At 37.4% G+C, this 15,325-nt stretch overlaps 1 protein-coding gene across 1 annotated transcript in view; it reads right to left on the bottom strand.

Moving 5' to 3' along the window:
- Nucleotides 1-12,541, bottom strand: part of ALDH1A1 (aldehyde dehydrogenase 1 family member A1) — a 53,881-nt gene extending 41,340 nt beyond the window's left edge. The window contains exon 1 of the mRNA XM_030877001.3: nucleotides 12,405-12,541. Within this exon, the coding sequence (XP_030732861.1) occupies nucleotides 12,405-12,470 (66 nt within the window). The 5' untranslated portion in view covers nucleotides 12,471-12,541. The remainder of the gene's footprint in view (nucleotides 1-12,404) is intronic.
- Between the last annotated feature and the right edge of the window lie 2,784 nt (nucleotides 12,542-15,325).

The following is a 15,325-nucleotide window of genomic DNA, read 5'->3' as shown; positions in this document are numbered from 1 at the left end:
AATAATGCAGCAAATTTCGGAAACTCTTTATAAACTTAAACTAAAGCACTACCGAATGCATAGGTGAAGCCAATATTACATCCTCACCTCCCTCACCTACCTGCCCCCTCCAAGAATATTTTAGCCGTTTAAGACATTTTACACACACATTCACAGATACACACACACGCATGCACACATACACACAGTAAGATAAGGTAATACTTTAAAATTTCACTAAGATATGAGGTCATTTAAAGAATAGAAAATACAGACTGGAGAAGACAATCTAGAAAAAGATGCTGTTAGCCATAAATTTGAGGTAAGAGCGAAGGCTTGAGTGGGCTTGATCTTTATGAATCACTGTCTGTTTTCTACTTAAGATTCTGAACATGCTCATTTTGGGCTACTGGTGGTTTGGTATCATAAGTGACTATTTTTTGATCCTTTATTTTACTGTCTTGAAAGTAGCCTGAGGGAGGATTTTAAAAGAAGATTGCTTAGAAAAAAATTGGCTTAGTGACATTTTTTATCGACTTTTTAAAGGCATAAGGGTTTCATTCTCCTTTTTAAAAGATTATCTAATAAATTATTTGTCCTCATTTGAAATCAGGTACTAGATTTCTTAGTGCTATCTATGAGAAAGAGACCTGCATCTAAAGAAACAGAAGGATCTAGAAAATAATGGAATTTTGTTTTTTGTACACAATAAAAAGAATATTAAGAAGTGTTAGTATGTCATCATTTAAAAAGTCTGAGTTTCAACTTTTGCAGCCCTGAATTTGCATTTCATTATGGAAATTAATAGAGCTTTGATATTCATCTTTTCATAGAATAAAAACATTTGATGAGGCCAAATTAAGAAGTACCACTTATATGATGAATAAAGTTATGTTTGTCTGTTTTTCTGGTTTATCCTCAGAATAAAAAATTCCCAGCCAAAGTGTCCAAGGTGTGCAGCACAATCCCAGTCCTCAAGTGACCTTAACCTCAGTAAAGAACTCTTAAATAAATAACTTAAAATTGAATCAAAGAACCTAGAATCCAGTAGCTACGTATGGGTAATATCTATAATATTCTGCACATGAGTACACTCTGATATTTTGATTTGCTAAAAAACAAGGGGAAGGATAACTCTCCTGCTTTGCCTGTTCCTGCCAATATAACCTATGTATTTGGAGGCGTTCAAAAGAATTGTGATGCTAGCCTGGAACTGACAGGAAAAAGATGTGGGTGTGAATAAATAAAGGGGGAGGAGTACAAAGCAGTTCAGATAAAGAGACTAGATGTCCAAAGACACATATATGGAGGTTTGAGAAAGATAGAGGTATCAAGAAAATCCTTGTTTCTCTGATAGGGTAATGGAATACAGACGAAGAGCATAAAACTCCTATTAGCCTCTAAAAAACAAAAAAAATTGGCATCTTAGTTCAACTTGAAGAAAGATAAATTCAGATTAAAACTACTGACTTACTCAGCGTCTCTTGGAGTGAATCAGCATTCTAGCTATCAAAAACGCATTTTATGGAATCCTGTAATTACTCTTAAAGAGTATTCTCTTTCATGCGTCTTTAGCCTTTACCTCTTATTTTTCCTCACATGGGATCGCTGGGAAGCACCTCAATCTAAGTGTCCCAAGTTCAGCTCACTGTCATCTCTAGCTTTATGCTGCTCTCACTCAAACTAAGGTTCTAAAACTTGCTCTTGCATTCTCTCTCTCTTACATGCACACACACTTTCCCTCTTCTGTTAATGGCACACAAAATCCCTACTCATCCTTTTGTATCACTATGTTTTATACTATCATAAAAAAGCTTTCCCCTGTTCTCCCTGCCCCCACCTCTGCCTAATTGAAATTTAATTTTTACCCTGTTAACATAACCTTCCTAAGCCAGGCCAGTTCAAATTTTGTCCCCTCCTCAGAACACTTTTAGGTGGTTCTCCATTCTCAAACTACTGAGCATGGCATTTGAGGTGTCTTATGGTTTGGCCCCAATGTCCTTTTCCAACCTTTTATCCCACTCTTTCCTCAATTTACCCTTTATTTCAACCTCATTCTACTGTCTCAAATACCATGCATTTTTTTCTCCTCCATACCTTGATTCATGCTGTTCCTCAGACTGGAGTTTCACTATTTTCTTCTCTTCATACTTCAAACTCTTTTAAAATGTCATTTCCTCATGAAGATTTCACTAGTCTGTCCGATTGGATTTAACCTCTTTTTTTCTCTTTCCTAACATAGCATTTTAATATCCTACTATTAAATTACTTATTATGTTCTGTTTTGAATTAAAGCTAGCTAGCTACGTATCAGCTTATCAAATTATAAACAGAAAACTAAAGACATCATGGTACTTGCTCTAGATTCTTGAGCCAGCCTTGCAAAACTTGATTCAGATTCACTCACAGATGTCTAATTCTGCCTCTTCTCGCCCTAAAGATAGTATCCCCTCCTCCAACTTTATATCTCTAAACTAAGAGAGCACAAAGTCTCACCCTGTCAGAGATATGCCCAGAATTCCACCCTTCCACAGTATAATTTCACCAAAACTCTCATAAAAAGAAGAGACAGAATGTATTATATTTTGATAGGCCTGTGGTGAAGCTTTCCAGCTCCCACCTAAGTCCTCTCACCCTGATAATTTGTGGTTTCAACTTTTCAGTAATACACTCTCAATACATTATAACTTGTTTTAATCCCTTCATACAATCTCTTTTGGTGAAAGAACCATTACAATATGTATGTACCATCTATTTTTATTATCAGGCTCTTGCATTTAAACTGCACATAAAACTCCCCTTTCAGATTAAAGTCAGTGAGTATTTTGTAAATGAGCATTAAAGAAAACAAATTTATCTGTCAGCCTCCAGGCAACTGAAGAGATCAGTTGTGGATGATCCCAAATTACCAGCAACTACTCTGCATTATTCAGTTTTAACCTTTAATAAAGGAAAACACAGTGAACTTAATTTTTGTTTAAATTTGTGCTTATACTCACATAATCCCAAATGGTCACTTTTCTTTGATCAGAAAAGTGTTTGTCAAATAATGTGTAGATAGCTGAGAAATACTCTGTAAGGTCATATGGAAACATGGAAGATGAGTGAGCTCTGGCCCCTGCTTCCGAGTGGTTTATGATCTAAGAGGAGAGTATATTTATATCAAGATCAGCCAGTAAAGAATTAAAGATTGTAGAGTACAATGACCAAAGCAGTGCTTTAGTCAGTAAATTGCAGAGTGAAACTCATGGAAGAGAGGACCATGGGCTGGAAGAATGCAATCTGGAAGATAGGATTGGTAGAAAAAAAGGAAAACAAGGAGCAGAAGGAGGGAACCCTCTTGGGGTGTTTGGAACACGGTAGAGAGATCAGCCCCAAGCAGAGAGTTCCAGTGCAAACAAGTCTTAGATAAGTTCCAGCAGTGAAAATGAAGCCAGTTTGTGGTGGATCTTGATACCCGAGTGACTCTATTCTGGATGTCATAAGGGAGTGACAGGATCAAATGGATGTTTTAGAAATATTGATTTTACAGTACCCAAAATGGATTTGAGGAGCACAGACAGTCCAGGGGATTTGCCTGGAGACCATTCTAACATTCCAGGCATGACGTCTTAAGGCTTTAGAGGAGAATGACACAGCAGTATAGTCTGCAAATTATGAGTGATACACATTCTCCCCCAAACAGTGGCCTTGCAGCGTGAAAACAAAACTCAGCACAGATAATGAGATGAGAGGCAAGCATTGTTCCATCTTTTTCTTACCCTGAGCTGTGGAGAAGTTATTGATAGGGACTATCTTAATCATCTTTTTTTCTGTTTTAATTGTATTGGGTTTATATTTGCCTTCCAGCTAACTGTGTGACTGAATGTTTTTGAATAACCATCCTTCCTGTAGTTATATAAAATGGTTATATGGAGATGTGTAGGTTAATGAATGTTTATTATAATGATTATGAAACCTATTTTAGGCCTGTTGAAATGATCTATCATGGTTACAACCTCATTTTCCATTTGCTATTTGCCTTTAGCAAGTTTAGGGGGGAAAGGATCATGCTATAAAAGTAAAAAAAAAAAATTATTGGATCCTATTTAACCATTATGTTAACTATATTCTAATTATGAATTTTGGACTCAGGATACTTTTGAATAATATATATGTGCAGTAGACTCAAAGTTCACAATATTGATGGGAAATCATAGATGCCTATTCATACTCTTAAACTTCAAGTGCTTCTTATTTGGGGAAACAATCAATGGAAATGTTGAAGCAACTTAAAAATTGATTTTTACTCTTTAAATTTTAGATATGTCAGATTTTAAGAGATGCAGTACATAACCTTTGATAAAAAAAAACTGGCTGTTTCCTGAATGTAGTTTAGTGTCCAACAATAAATCATAATTTTGAAGGAAAAAAAGGCTTTCCTGAGGAAAAGTTATTATATCTTAGTGTGTTTAGTATAAAGCTACAATTCTAAATAAATAAGCACTTTCTTCAAAATATGTCTGGCTTAGATCAAGTTAGGTTTGACTAATAGGCAAATAAAACCTATTAGCCTTATCTGCTGATATGAGATTTTTGGAACCTGTTGGCTCCCTCTAACAGTCCCTCGGGGAGCCCTAAATTCACATTATCTCTTTAGGACTGCAACCTGGCCAGCGCCTCCAGATGCCATAAGAGAAGCCAATGCTTTCTTGGTGGCAGAGAGATTTTAACAGATTTCACATTTTCAACGTACAAAGAATTTCTTTTAAGTCATGCCAAGAGTGAGGAAGTTTGATGATATTCTCCATTTTATGTCACCTGTGTGAAATTCCAAACCTGAGAGCCTGGGTCTCGGGCATGTGAAGTGATGGGTACTGTTGTAAACGTATAGGAAGTGATGGATGCTGTAAATGTGTAAACTTTTCTCAGCATTAGGAACCTAAAAAGCACCAGAGACCGTGAGGGTGGGGGGTGAGGGCAGGGAGAAAGAACAAGATGGGGGTTCAATAATAAGAGAGAGAGACTGAACAGAAGTCAGGTGTTAAACATTTAAAAGAATCAAAGCTAGATCTCTAGCAAGTACTTTTAACCCCAATGCAACCCATTTTGCAAAGCAAAATGTTGAGACTCAAAGTAAAAATGTCTAAAAGGAAATTAAGGAGGAAATAACAGATGGGAAGAAAATACTTAACTGCAGTCAAAAGAATGAAAACAAAATGAGGGGGTGACCAAAAAAAAGTAAGAGAAATAAAATTTTCCTTTCATTTCTGTTTTATATTATAGTCTGAGTTCAATAACATGAGTGTATACTCTATTCTTTCTTGTTCTTTGAAAAACCTTTCAGCCTTTTCAATTCAATTAGGGGAAAAGAAAAGATGCTAAAGCATTTCTGTTTTGAGCCACAACTTCATTTTGTCCCATAAATGACAAAAACACTCGTCGATAATGTCCATACATCATATATACCCTATATCAAAGAGGTAAGATGCAGAAGCACTAGAAAGTTCTGTATATATTTAATATTTAACAATTATCAAGACCCAATAATATAATTGCTCGCATATAAGCCTTCTTCCTTCTGAAGAAAGTACCAAATGGAGAGCATGATTCAGTTGTTTGATATTTGCATTCCTTTGACTTCCGAAAAAGTATTGGGAGAGCAGTGGAAATAGTCAGTTAATGGGATCTGGGTGAGGGAGGTAGCTGTTCAGGCAAAATTTTAAGAACTGTGCTGTTTGTGCAGACCCCCAGCCAAGAAATATACATTAATAATTCCAACATTACAATAAAGGCATCAGGTAGAGATAACATCAGAAATCAAATATTAGCAACACTCTACATACCTTGCAAGCATCGCCAGTGTTTGTGGGAACTTTTGACAGACACACACACACACACAGACATATGCACGTGTGTATACTCCAAATGGATCAGTGTGATGAAATCCAGTTTACACAAATATTTACTTTTCTGATTTGTAGATTAGCAGTGGCTCTTAATTAAATGTTTAATTATGAAGCAATTATTGCTCCTGTTCTTTTGAACATGGCTCTGTGTTGCCACTTAAATCTGGTAAATGTGTAATGGGTTTGACCACAATTATAATAGCATTATGAAAACACAAACCACCACCACCACCACCCCCCAAGCCATCTAATTGCTACCCTGAGACAGGTTTATGGCCATTTTATCAATGCCTGTATTCCCATGAGGGTTCTTTTTGGCTGATCTGGGTTATATCATCCCGTAGATTACCCATGCCATTTCAGAGGCACTAATCTAACTTTGGGTTGCTCTTCAAATGAGTTGTTTCTCATACTCTTCAAGAGTTTTTCTCACCCTGCCCCCTTGGTCTGAGAAGTAGTTAATGACAAATCCATTAGGTGAAGTCCAGTTTAAAGAAATCATGTGAACACTTGTAGTCCTGAGGGTCCTCATGAAATGGGAATAACACCCTCTTTTGGGTATGTGCTATTTACTTTAGGATTTTGTTGATTAGGTTTTCTTGAAGCCAGGCAGGTGCCAGAGAACAAAACAATTTGCCAAGATACTGTCTTCAGAGATAAGCTAAAATATTGCATTCTTAGAGAATGTTTATCTCCCAGGATCAAAATCAATAGTTGGTTTCATCACTGGTTTGTGGCCATGATATAGTTCTTGCTGGACTCAGGCACTGAAAGAGAAAGTAAGCGCTTCTGACCTGGCTGGGTGTGAGTGAGTTTCTGGGAGAAATAGGAAGTCAAGTCCCTAAGTAATTAGATGGTGATCACTGTAGGTAAGTTATAAGGCTGACCCAAAACTTTTAGACAGTTGCTGCTGGTCAATGGACCATGCTTTGAGTAGCATCAGCAAAACCTTTAAGTCTGTTAGAGATGCAGAATTTCATACCTCACCTCATACCTACAGCATCAGAATCTGTGTTTCAACATGGTCTCTAACTGAGGCACTTACACAATCAAATTTGAGATATACTGCTCTAGAGTATCTTCTTTCTATTAGTCCACGTGTTTAGGGATCTAGTGTCCAAATTATCTCTCTTCTCTTATCATCCAAATTTCCATTCTCTCTATCGGATAAAGGAATGAATGATACAAATTAAATAACAGGTGCAAAAGCATTTGTTAGAGACGATCCAGTGAGACTCAAATGCTATTTTTAATATTTAGGAAAAATATGAAATCATGTGGAAAAGAATCAGATCTGAAATAAGATTCAGAATCCGGTTCATTCTGTGCTTGCCTCTTAAAAACTGTGACCTTGGGCAAGTCACTTAAGCTGAGCTCAGGTCCCTCAGCTCTAAAATGGGTCACAAGTAACATCTTCCCTAGCTCCTTCCCGGTGGTTAATTATGAACTTCAGATGAGACCAGCAGATGAAAGTAGTTTTGAACTTTGACAAGCAGTGCAAGTATTTGTTCCACTTACATTGGCAACTGAAAATTTTTAGAATTCTAGGAGTCATCTTGGGAAGGAGAGGGTTAAAGAGAGCCTGGACCAAGGAGCTAATAAGTGCTGGGCACTTTACACAAATTACCTCACTTAATTCTCACAGCCACTTTCCAAGGTAGTCATTATTATTCCCAATTTACAGACAAGGGAACTGAAACTCAAGGAGATTAGAAGCTTGGCCAAGGTCATATCATTAAATAAGTAGAAGAGCTAGAAATTGAAGCCGGGTTTATCTTGTTAAGCCACTGCACCTTGCAGCCATCCAGCTATTTGTTCAACTGCTTCCAAGCCAAAAGCAAACAAAATATTGCTTCAGTCAGTGGGGACTTAAAAAGATTTCCCAAATGAAAGCAGTGCCACGGCACAATCGTCTTTGTCTTCAACATAAGTCCTGTCCTGTTTTAAGCACCCCTCAGTGGTTTCCCTCAAATGAAATCCATCAGGCAGTCTGGCTGGAGGCTCCATCTCAAGTCTTATCTCTTCCATGCTCTCTCTTCCTCACTTTATTCCGGCTATGTTTGCCTTTTGATAGTTCTTTGAATATACCAAACTCTTGTCCGCAGACGTCCCTGCACGTGTTATTACCTCTGGATCTTTGTTTCCCCACGCTCCATGGCCACCTTATGCTCTGCATCCCTCAGGTTCCCCCTTCCCTGATACCTCATCCAAAGTAAGCTCTTCCCCTCATATTGTCTCAGCTTTGTTTTCTTCTTTTTAGCATTTAACACAATTTGTGATTAAAGTATTTACTTACTTGCTTCCTTCCTTCCCACCCCACACCCTGCAGGAATATAAGCTCCATGAGGCAAGAATCATACTAGCTTTCTTATATCATAAGACCTAGCACAGAACAGTCATTCAATGATTTGTTAAATAAAGGGAGGTAAAATGGGAGAGAGGAAGGGAAAAAGGGAGAAATGAGTGAAGAGAGTGGAGTATTTGGAACTGCATGTGGTCTGAATTTGTTTGTTGTAAGAATTTAAAAGGAGATAATAGTAGGGGAAGAAAACACTTTAAATTGTGCCTAGCACATAGTATTCAATGATTCATAACTCTTCTTTATCAAAAATATATCTTTAACCCACATGGGTTAAACAATAATACCAGAAATCTAGGAAAATATCTCCTCCTCTAACCAAAATGTATTATTATTCCCTATGGGTTGAAGAAATGCAGTCCACGTAGAAATTGCACACCTATGTCAAAGTCCTCTGCATCATGGTCTCTCCCAGCCCAAAGGCCGCCTTTTCAATCAAAGCAGAGAGTATGTTTATTTCCAACCTTCCTTATTGTTCTCCTCTTTTTCTAAGTTGGTGGCAAACTTCCTCCTGTTGGCCTGGGAACAGCAGAGCAACAGCTGGAAAGGCTCATGGGCATGGCCCCTCCAGTAATCAGAAATGGACAAATGAAAGACAGAATAAAGGTAGAATAGGATGTCAGCAACGCCATGTCCCAAAGTAGTGATATTGGTCTTAGACAAGTCACTTGTTGGTGTGAGGGCTGAGACTGCCAGCATTCCAAGTCTAGCTTTGTCATTTACTAGCTGTGTAACTTAAGCCAAGTTACTTAGCCACTCTGTTCTTCAGTGTCCTCATCTACAAAACAGGAATAGTAACGTCCTCATAGGGTTATTGTAAGGAGTAAATAAAATCATTGTAAAGGACTTAAACAGTCATTGGCACAGAGTAAACACAATGAAACTTAACTATGATATTTCATGTGTGTGTGGGTATGGGGGTGTGTGGGGGGGTGTGAAATGTCATTAGCTGATGAAGATCTTTTCCAGCATGAATAAATCATTATTCAATGAGTTACATTTAAGAGTCAAGTTAAATATTTTGGGGTTTGAATCCTGTCTGAGAAAGCTTTCTTCTTGAATTTTCTATTTATCTTTTAAGGTAGAAAACAGTGTTATGAAGGGAGAATGGAAAACAAATTTACCAAATCCTGTAAGAGAAAGTTCTTGATCCCTGAAATCCCAGATCAACCCCTGGAACTTCGCTCCAGTGCGGTCCTGTCAGGTGGGGCATGACTGTGCAAGAAAGAGTGACAGAAAGCCTTGGAAAAGAGAATGAGATGAGAGGGACACTTGTGGGAAACAGGTCTAGGAAAGGCTGAGTAAAAGAAGGCTCTGGAAAATTGGAAGAAATTCAGAAAAATAAATAGGACTAGGATAGCTAATGTTAATCGATCACTTCCCATGTGCCAAGCACTGTTTCAAGTGCCTTAAATACATTAAACTCATTTAATGCTTTTTTCCACCTTAGGAATTCCTATTTTCCATGTAAGGAAACCAAGGCAGAGAGAGGTAATGTAGTTTGCCCAAAGATCACATAATTTCCGAAGAACCTCATCATTTAAAAGCTCAACAAAACAGATGAGTTGGCAGATGTAGGGTTTGTTTAGAATTGGAAAGGGGGAAAATGAGAATAGAGATGAAATCTGAGTTTATGTGCATTTATAATGATGTTATTGAGGTTTTAAGTTCTAAAAACTTTGGTATCATTTTAGAAAGTATTTCTTAAACTCTGATCTCTGTTTTATGCACCTTAAAAAATTAAACCGACTGTACTAGAAAATAAGTCATAAGAGACAGCGATGTCTTTTGTTTGGATGAGAGGCAGTCTCAAGCTTGAGAGGGCGTGTAGTTCTTCTACCATAGTTGTAATAGTTTTTGGTTACTCAATTTTGCTTGTCTCTTCCCTCCGCCTTGCCCCAATGACCAATATATTCTAGCGATAATAAAGACGGACACTAAAACAGTGGGAGAAAAATAATAAGAGTTTAGGGGCTAGCTATAGAAGGTAATTTCTCAGACACTATAAAATCCTTGCTTATTTGGTTTGCAACCCGGAAACTTAGTTAATAACCATCATTTTCCAACTCCTCTTGCAAGTGCAAATCCAATACAATTCTTCAGTGAGGCACAGTAAAAAGAAAATGCAAAGGCATTTGAAAAAGCTCACCCATTTAGATTTAATTACATACATAACTGGTGTCCTCCCAAGTGTGAAAATGCTGTAACCAATAAATCAGACAATAAAATGGTATCTGAGCAGAACAGATTTGTAGAGAAGATGTGTGAGCAATCAAAATTCACTGACTTGCACTGGGCATTTTTACCCAGAAAAGTTCTTATATGCAAGAGTAAATTTCTGCTCTTGGAATCTTGCCTCCTTTTGAACACGAAGGTCAGTTAGTTTCCCTAGAGGGTGTTCTTGTGTAATGACTTTTAAGTGAACAGGAGACTTTAATCTTAAAATCATCTCTGTGTGTTAAAGAATCACTAGATCTGTGTTTGTATGTTAGATTTTTTTTTGTATGTTAGATTTTAAGGACCATCTCATTTGTCTACTACTGTTTCTCATATGTTTAATTAATAACTACTAAATGAAGCTTAATTCAGTAGAAAGAATATTTCATACTAGATGTCCCTGGAGATTCTCATATAAGGAAGACTGCAAACTTCTACAAACCAGATTTTCAAAAAAAGTGACATTCAGACTACCAAAATATCTTCCCAGGTAGTATAGAAAAAAAAAAAAAAAGACTCCTATAATAGTAAGGGTATAATTCAATCATTGCCAATGGTTTTGATCTTTATGAAGTGAATGCATTTTTAAATGTACTTACCTTGGATCGAAATTTCTTGTGAATAACAGAGTTAAGAAAGTTGGCAAAACTGGAGTCTTGTTATCTTTTGGGCATAACTTTGCCAAGTGCAAAATTTTTGGAGGGTATATATAGTGTCATCGCATTTTTCATATTCCCATTTGGAATAAAATCAAACCGACAAAAAATATTTTCCCTTTTAATAAAAGCTTGTGAAAATAATACTTTAATACACTTTGTAGCTGTTGGTCAACCATGTTAAAGGCACAATCTGATCTCTACAGGCACTTTCCTATGGAAAATAGTCAGCTGAATAACTTCCTCATTTGTTGTACTTATGAAAATGAAAATGTAACAGACTTTAGGATTTCAAAAGCATCCGTGGTCGCAAGTAAGGAAACAATTTAATAATAGCAGGACTTTTTCATTAACGTATAATGCTCTTGGTTTTTCATTGGTTAATTCAGACAGGAAAATGGCTCTCCCTGAGTGGGAATAGTTCCTTTCTTACCTTCCTTTCTGCATCACACCACAAAGCTCACTTTTTAAATGATTTTGGTTAGATTGGTTTTGTTTGTTTTATTTGTTTTTCTGGGAGTTCTAGGCTCTGACTAGAAAGCAGGAATGTAACAGTGTGAAACAGGCAAAGTTCAGAGATACTCCTGATCGACTCAAATAGGATCCATTTCCTCCTTCTCTCTAGCTGTGGATTTTTAAATCTGGGTCTGGCTTCTGCTCTTGTTTCTGTAAATATTTATCAGCTAACAATTACATACTGGCTCCAATGGCAGCAAATTTGGCTGAAGAAATAAATAAGAATGCTTTCTTTCCCCAAATATGCTAAATAATGCAAGTCCCATGAATTTTTTTGTAACTGGAGTTTTCTTCATCCAGTTATCAGACTGAGGTCTTTCAATTTCGACACTCATTTGACATATATAAAAATCATGTTACTTCACTATGCTCTGTTTCTCTCTCTTTTTTTTTCCTTTTTAAAAAAACATTCCCATTTGTTTGTCTGTTTCCAGTAAGTTTCTCTAGTAAGTATTTGCCTCTCCTATCACACATGCTAGGCTCTGCTGAAAGTTAATAGAACTGCTTAGTAAAGTCCCCTGAATCCTGGCACAAGAACCTTTTACAACGAAGAGAATTCCTTTCACTCAGAAATATTTTAAGAAATAAATTTATGAAAAGTTGCCTGATACAATTTAGAATTCATTATTTGATCAAGACACTAAACCCAGACCGGCATTTTGCAAGCCTTTTATTTTTATATTTGCAAAGGGCTCTTTACACAAGTTTACTTAAATTGACCTTTTATGCTTTAAATAAACGTAGTTTTTATAAAACTGAGGCAAAACAGCAAATAGAAGTTGTACTAACCTTAGTATATTGAAACTTCAAATTGGTGAGTGGGACAGGTACATCTGGCATGGCAGAGGACGACATTTCTGGTTCAGCTCCTGGAACACAGGTGACAGGCTCAGCGATTTGGTTCTGATAGAGCACTTGGCTTTATTTGTTCCTTTTTATCTGCATGGGCTAAGGTTTATTTGCATACTGGGTTATGATTGGATGAACAAACTGGGAGCAAAAAGAAAACGACACTACTTATTTGTAACACCTAGGGCAGGAAGCCCTTGACTTTAAACTTAAATCCTTAAGAAACCAGTGCTACAGCATTGAAGCTGCATCTGGAGAGAGGGCACTATTTGCAGACGAATTAATTTACAAAGCCGAAACCTGTGATAAGGGTACGAAGCACAGCTGCTCTGGCCACTAAGGCCAGTTATTATGTTTTTGGCTTTTCATGCTTTTTATGCTGCTGTGAAACTTTCTGTTCTCTGACAGACTTGGAATCAGAGAATTCGAGGATTGAAAAATAATCTCAAAGGGCACTTGTTCTCAGCAGAGGCTGGTGTGTCGAGGACCCTCGCCAGGTATCTTTAGGACAGTGCAGTCAGAGAATCAGTCCATGTCCCAGAAAAGCAGGGTGCTGTTTGTGGAAGAAAGGCCCTCTATAGAGACCCTACCCCAAGTCAGCTTATAAAAAATCATGCCAATCAAATGTATTTTCAGTGCTTGGTAAGTAGAACTACTAGGATTTCAGGAGCTCTAAATTTATCTTTACTTAAATTACCTTTATTTAAATTACCTTTATCTAAATTATCTTTTATATGTGGGAATAGAAAAGTTAGCAGGATATTTTTTAAAAACTCAGACTGTGCTGTCACACAGTCACCGCAGTAGCAATATGGCAATATCGTCTGCTAAAACTCATTTAAAATGAAAGTAACCTCTGGTTTTGGAAGTTGGCTGGTATTTATCAATCATTGATGCAGGCAATTGTACCAAGAGTGACTTTAAACAGGACTCCCAAGTAATACAAGTTCTTAAAATGAAATTAATGTTTCAAGTTGGGAACATTCAAAAAGGACAATTTTTAACTGTACTACTCCCATTTTAAGTACAATAGTTTATTTTATTGAAACTCTAGCAAAAGCTAGAGTCAGAACAAGATGGAAAACTTTGGATGCTCTTAACTGGTTACTAAGAATTAAGAACAACAATTATTTTTTCCAGTGAAAAATGCCAGCTCCCCCAAATGAGATTTAGGTAGGGAAGCTAAGACTTACTGAGTAGTTACTCCAAATCAGGTGCAGAAGCCTTACTTTCTCTTTCCTTCCTCACTGGGTTTCCCATTTTACAGACATAGAGTAAGTAGCTTGCTTATGAACACAAATCTAATATGTACAAGAATTTCACTGGCCTGAATTTCATTTCAGGCCAGTCGGATGCTAAAACCCTGGCTCTTATTCCAATTTATTCTCCTTGCCCTCCTCTCCATAAGAGAATTCCCAGATGGGCTTGAGAATCGGCTGTTTTGGTTCTCTAAGTGAGTAGTCACTCCTCACAGGCACTCAAGCTTAGCCTTCTATTCACCTAAAATGGGGGTCAGCAAACTTTTTCTGTAAAGAGATAATATTTTCCACTTTCTAGGCCAGATAGTTTCTGTTGTAACTTACTCAACCCTGCATGAAACAAACTACAGGCAATCGATACATTAAGGGGTGTAGGGTGTTTTGCAATACAATTTTATTTACAAAAACAGGAGGCAGGCCAGATTTGACTCATAGGCAGGCCCCTAGATTCTAAGAGAACCATCCCCAAGGTCCTTGCCTTCCCTGCGCTTCACTCTTGAAGACCAGATGGAAACTTCTGTGCTATTTCACCATTTTTGTCTCTCTGTCCCTTTCTTTCTCTCACTCTCAATTTCATTCTTTTTGGAAAATCTAATTGTTTTCTCTCTTAAAAATGTGTTCCGAATTAAATGCACAATTACACAATAGCTGTTACGTAACTTGCAGAGTGGTGCTCTGGCCAGGCCCAGACAGCTGTGTTTTGCTACTTTCTTCTTCTCTCAGCTTTGCAGGTGTTTGTGGAGTCAGACACTTGTCCAGGCAGTGAAAGCTCAAAGCTTCATAACACATTTGGTGTGTCATCTCAATATTTTAAGCTCATCCTTAATCATATTCTATTGAATAATTACATAAGAACAGGTCCCTTTATGCCAGATATTACTGAATGTAGGTAAAAGGAACAGCTTTGGAAACAGGTTACCACACCTGCACATTAAATTTTAACAAATATTTACCAAGTATCTTCTATGAGTAAAGCATTGCGATTAGAGTATCAGGAACTCTCCAACCTTAATCTTACTTGAAGGGCAGATCTCTTCTGTCCAGAAACCACAGGCCCTGAGATTTCTATTTCTGAAGTAAGTATCATCCTGCCCCTGGAATTTGTCTCGTAGAATAGTATATTTTTAGGAGTGGTTGCATGGGTAAAAGGCCTAGGAGATCACTTTCCTCCCTTACAAAGTGGCTTTGGTGAGAACACAGGGCCCAAGAAGCCCCACTTCAAGACTGGACCCAATCGTGTATATTTTTATATACAATATGTATTTGTATATTTTGCCAGGATTATGCATCAGAGGAGGGGCTGGAACTTGAATTTGGGATTAATAGATGAAGGATGTTTAATCTTCCTTTCTTTCTTAGGGACAAGTTAAGTTACACACACACACACACACACACACACACACACACACACACACACACGGCAGTGGGGGGATGGGGAAAGGAGCATAATTTATTTTTATTTTGAATCTGATTTCTTCCAGTCCTTTGTGAAAGCTGTCATTATACGAAGAAATATATAGACCAGGTCATCAACCATTGCTGAAACTGCTGTCTCATTTTATAAGGAATCGCTCTAAAACTCCATTCAAGCCATAGTCACTG

Source organism: Globicephala melas, chromosome 6, assembly GCF_963455315.2.
Source record: "Globicephala melas chromosome 6, mGloMel1.2, whole genome shotgun sequence".
Classification (NCBI taxonomy): domain Eukaryota; kingdom Metazoa; phylum Chordata; class Mammalia; order Artiodactyla; family Delphinidae; genus Globicephala; species Globicephala melas.
The sequence above is the reverse complement of the archived record's forward strand: the minus strand, read 5'-3'. Positions and strand labels throughout refer to the sequence as shown.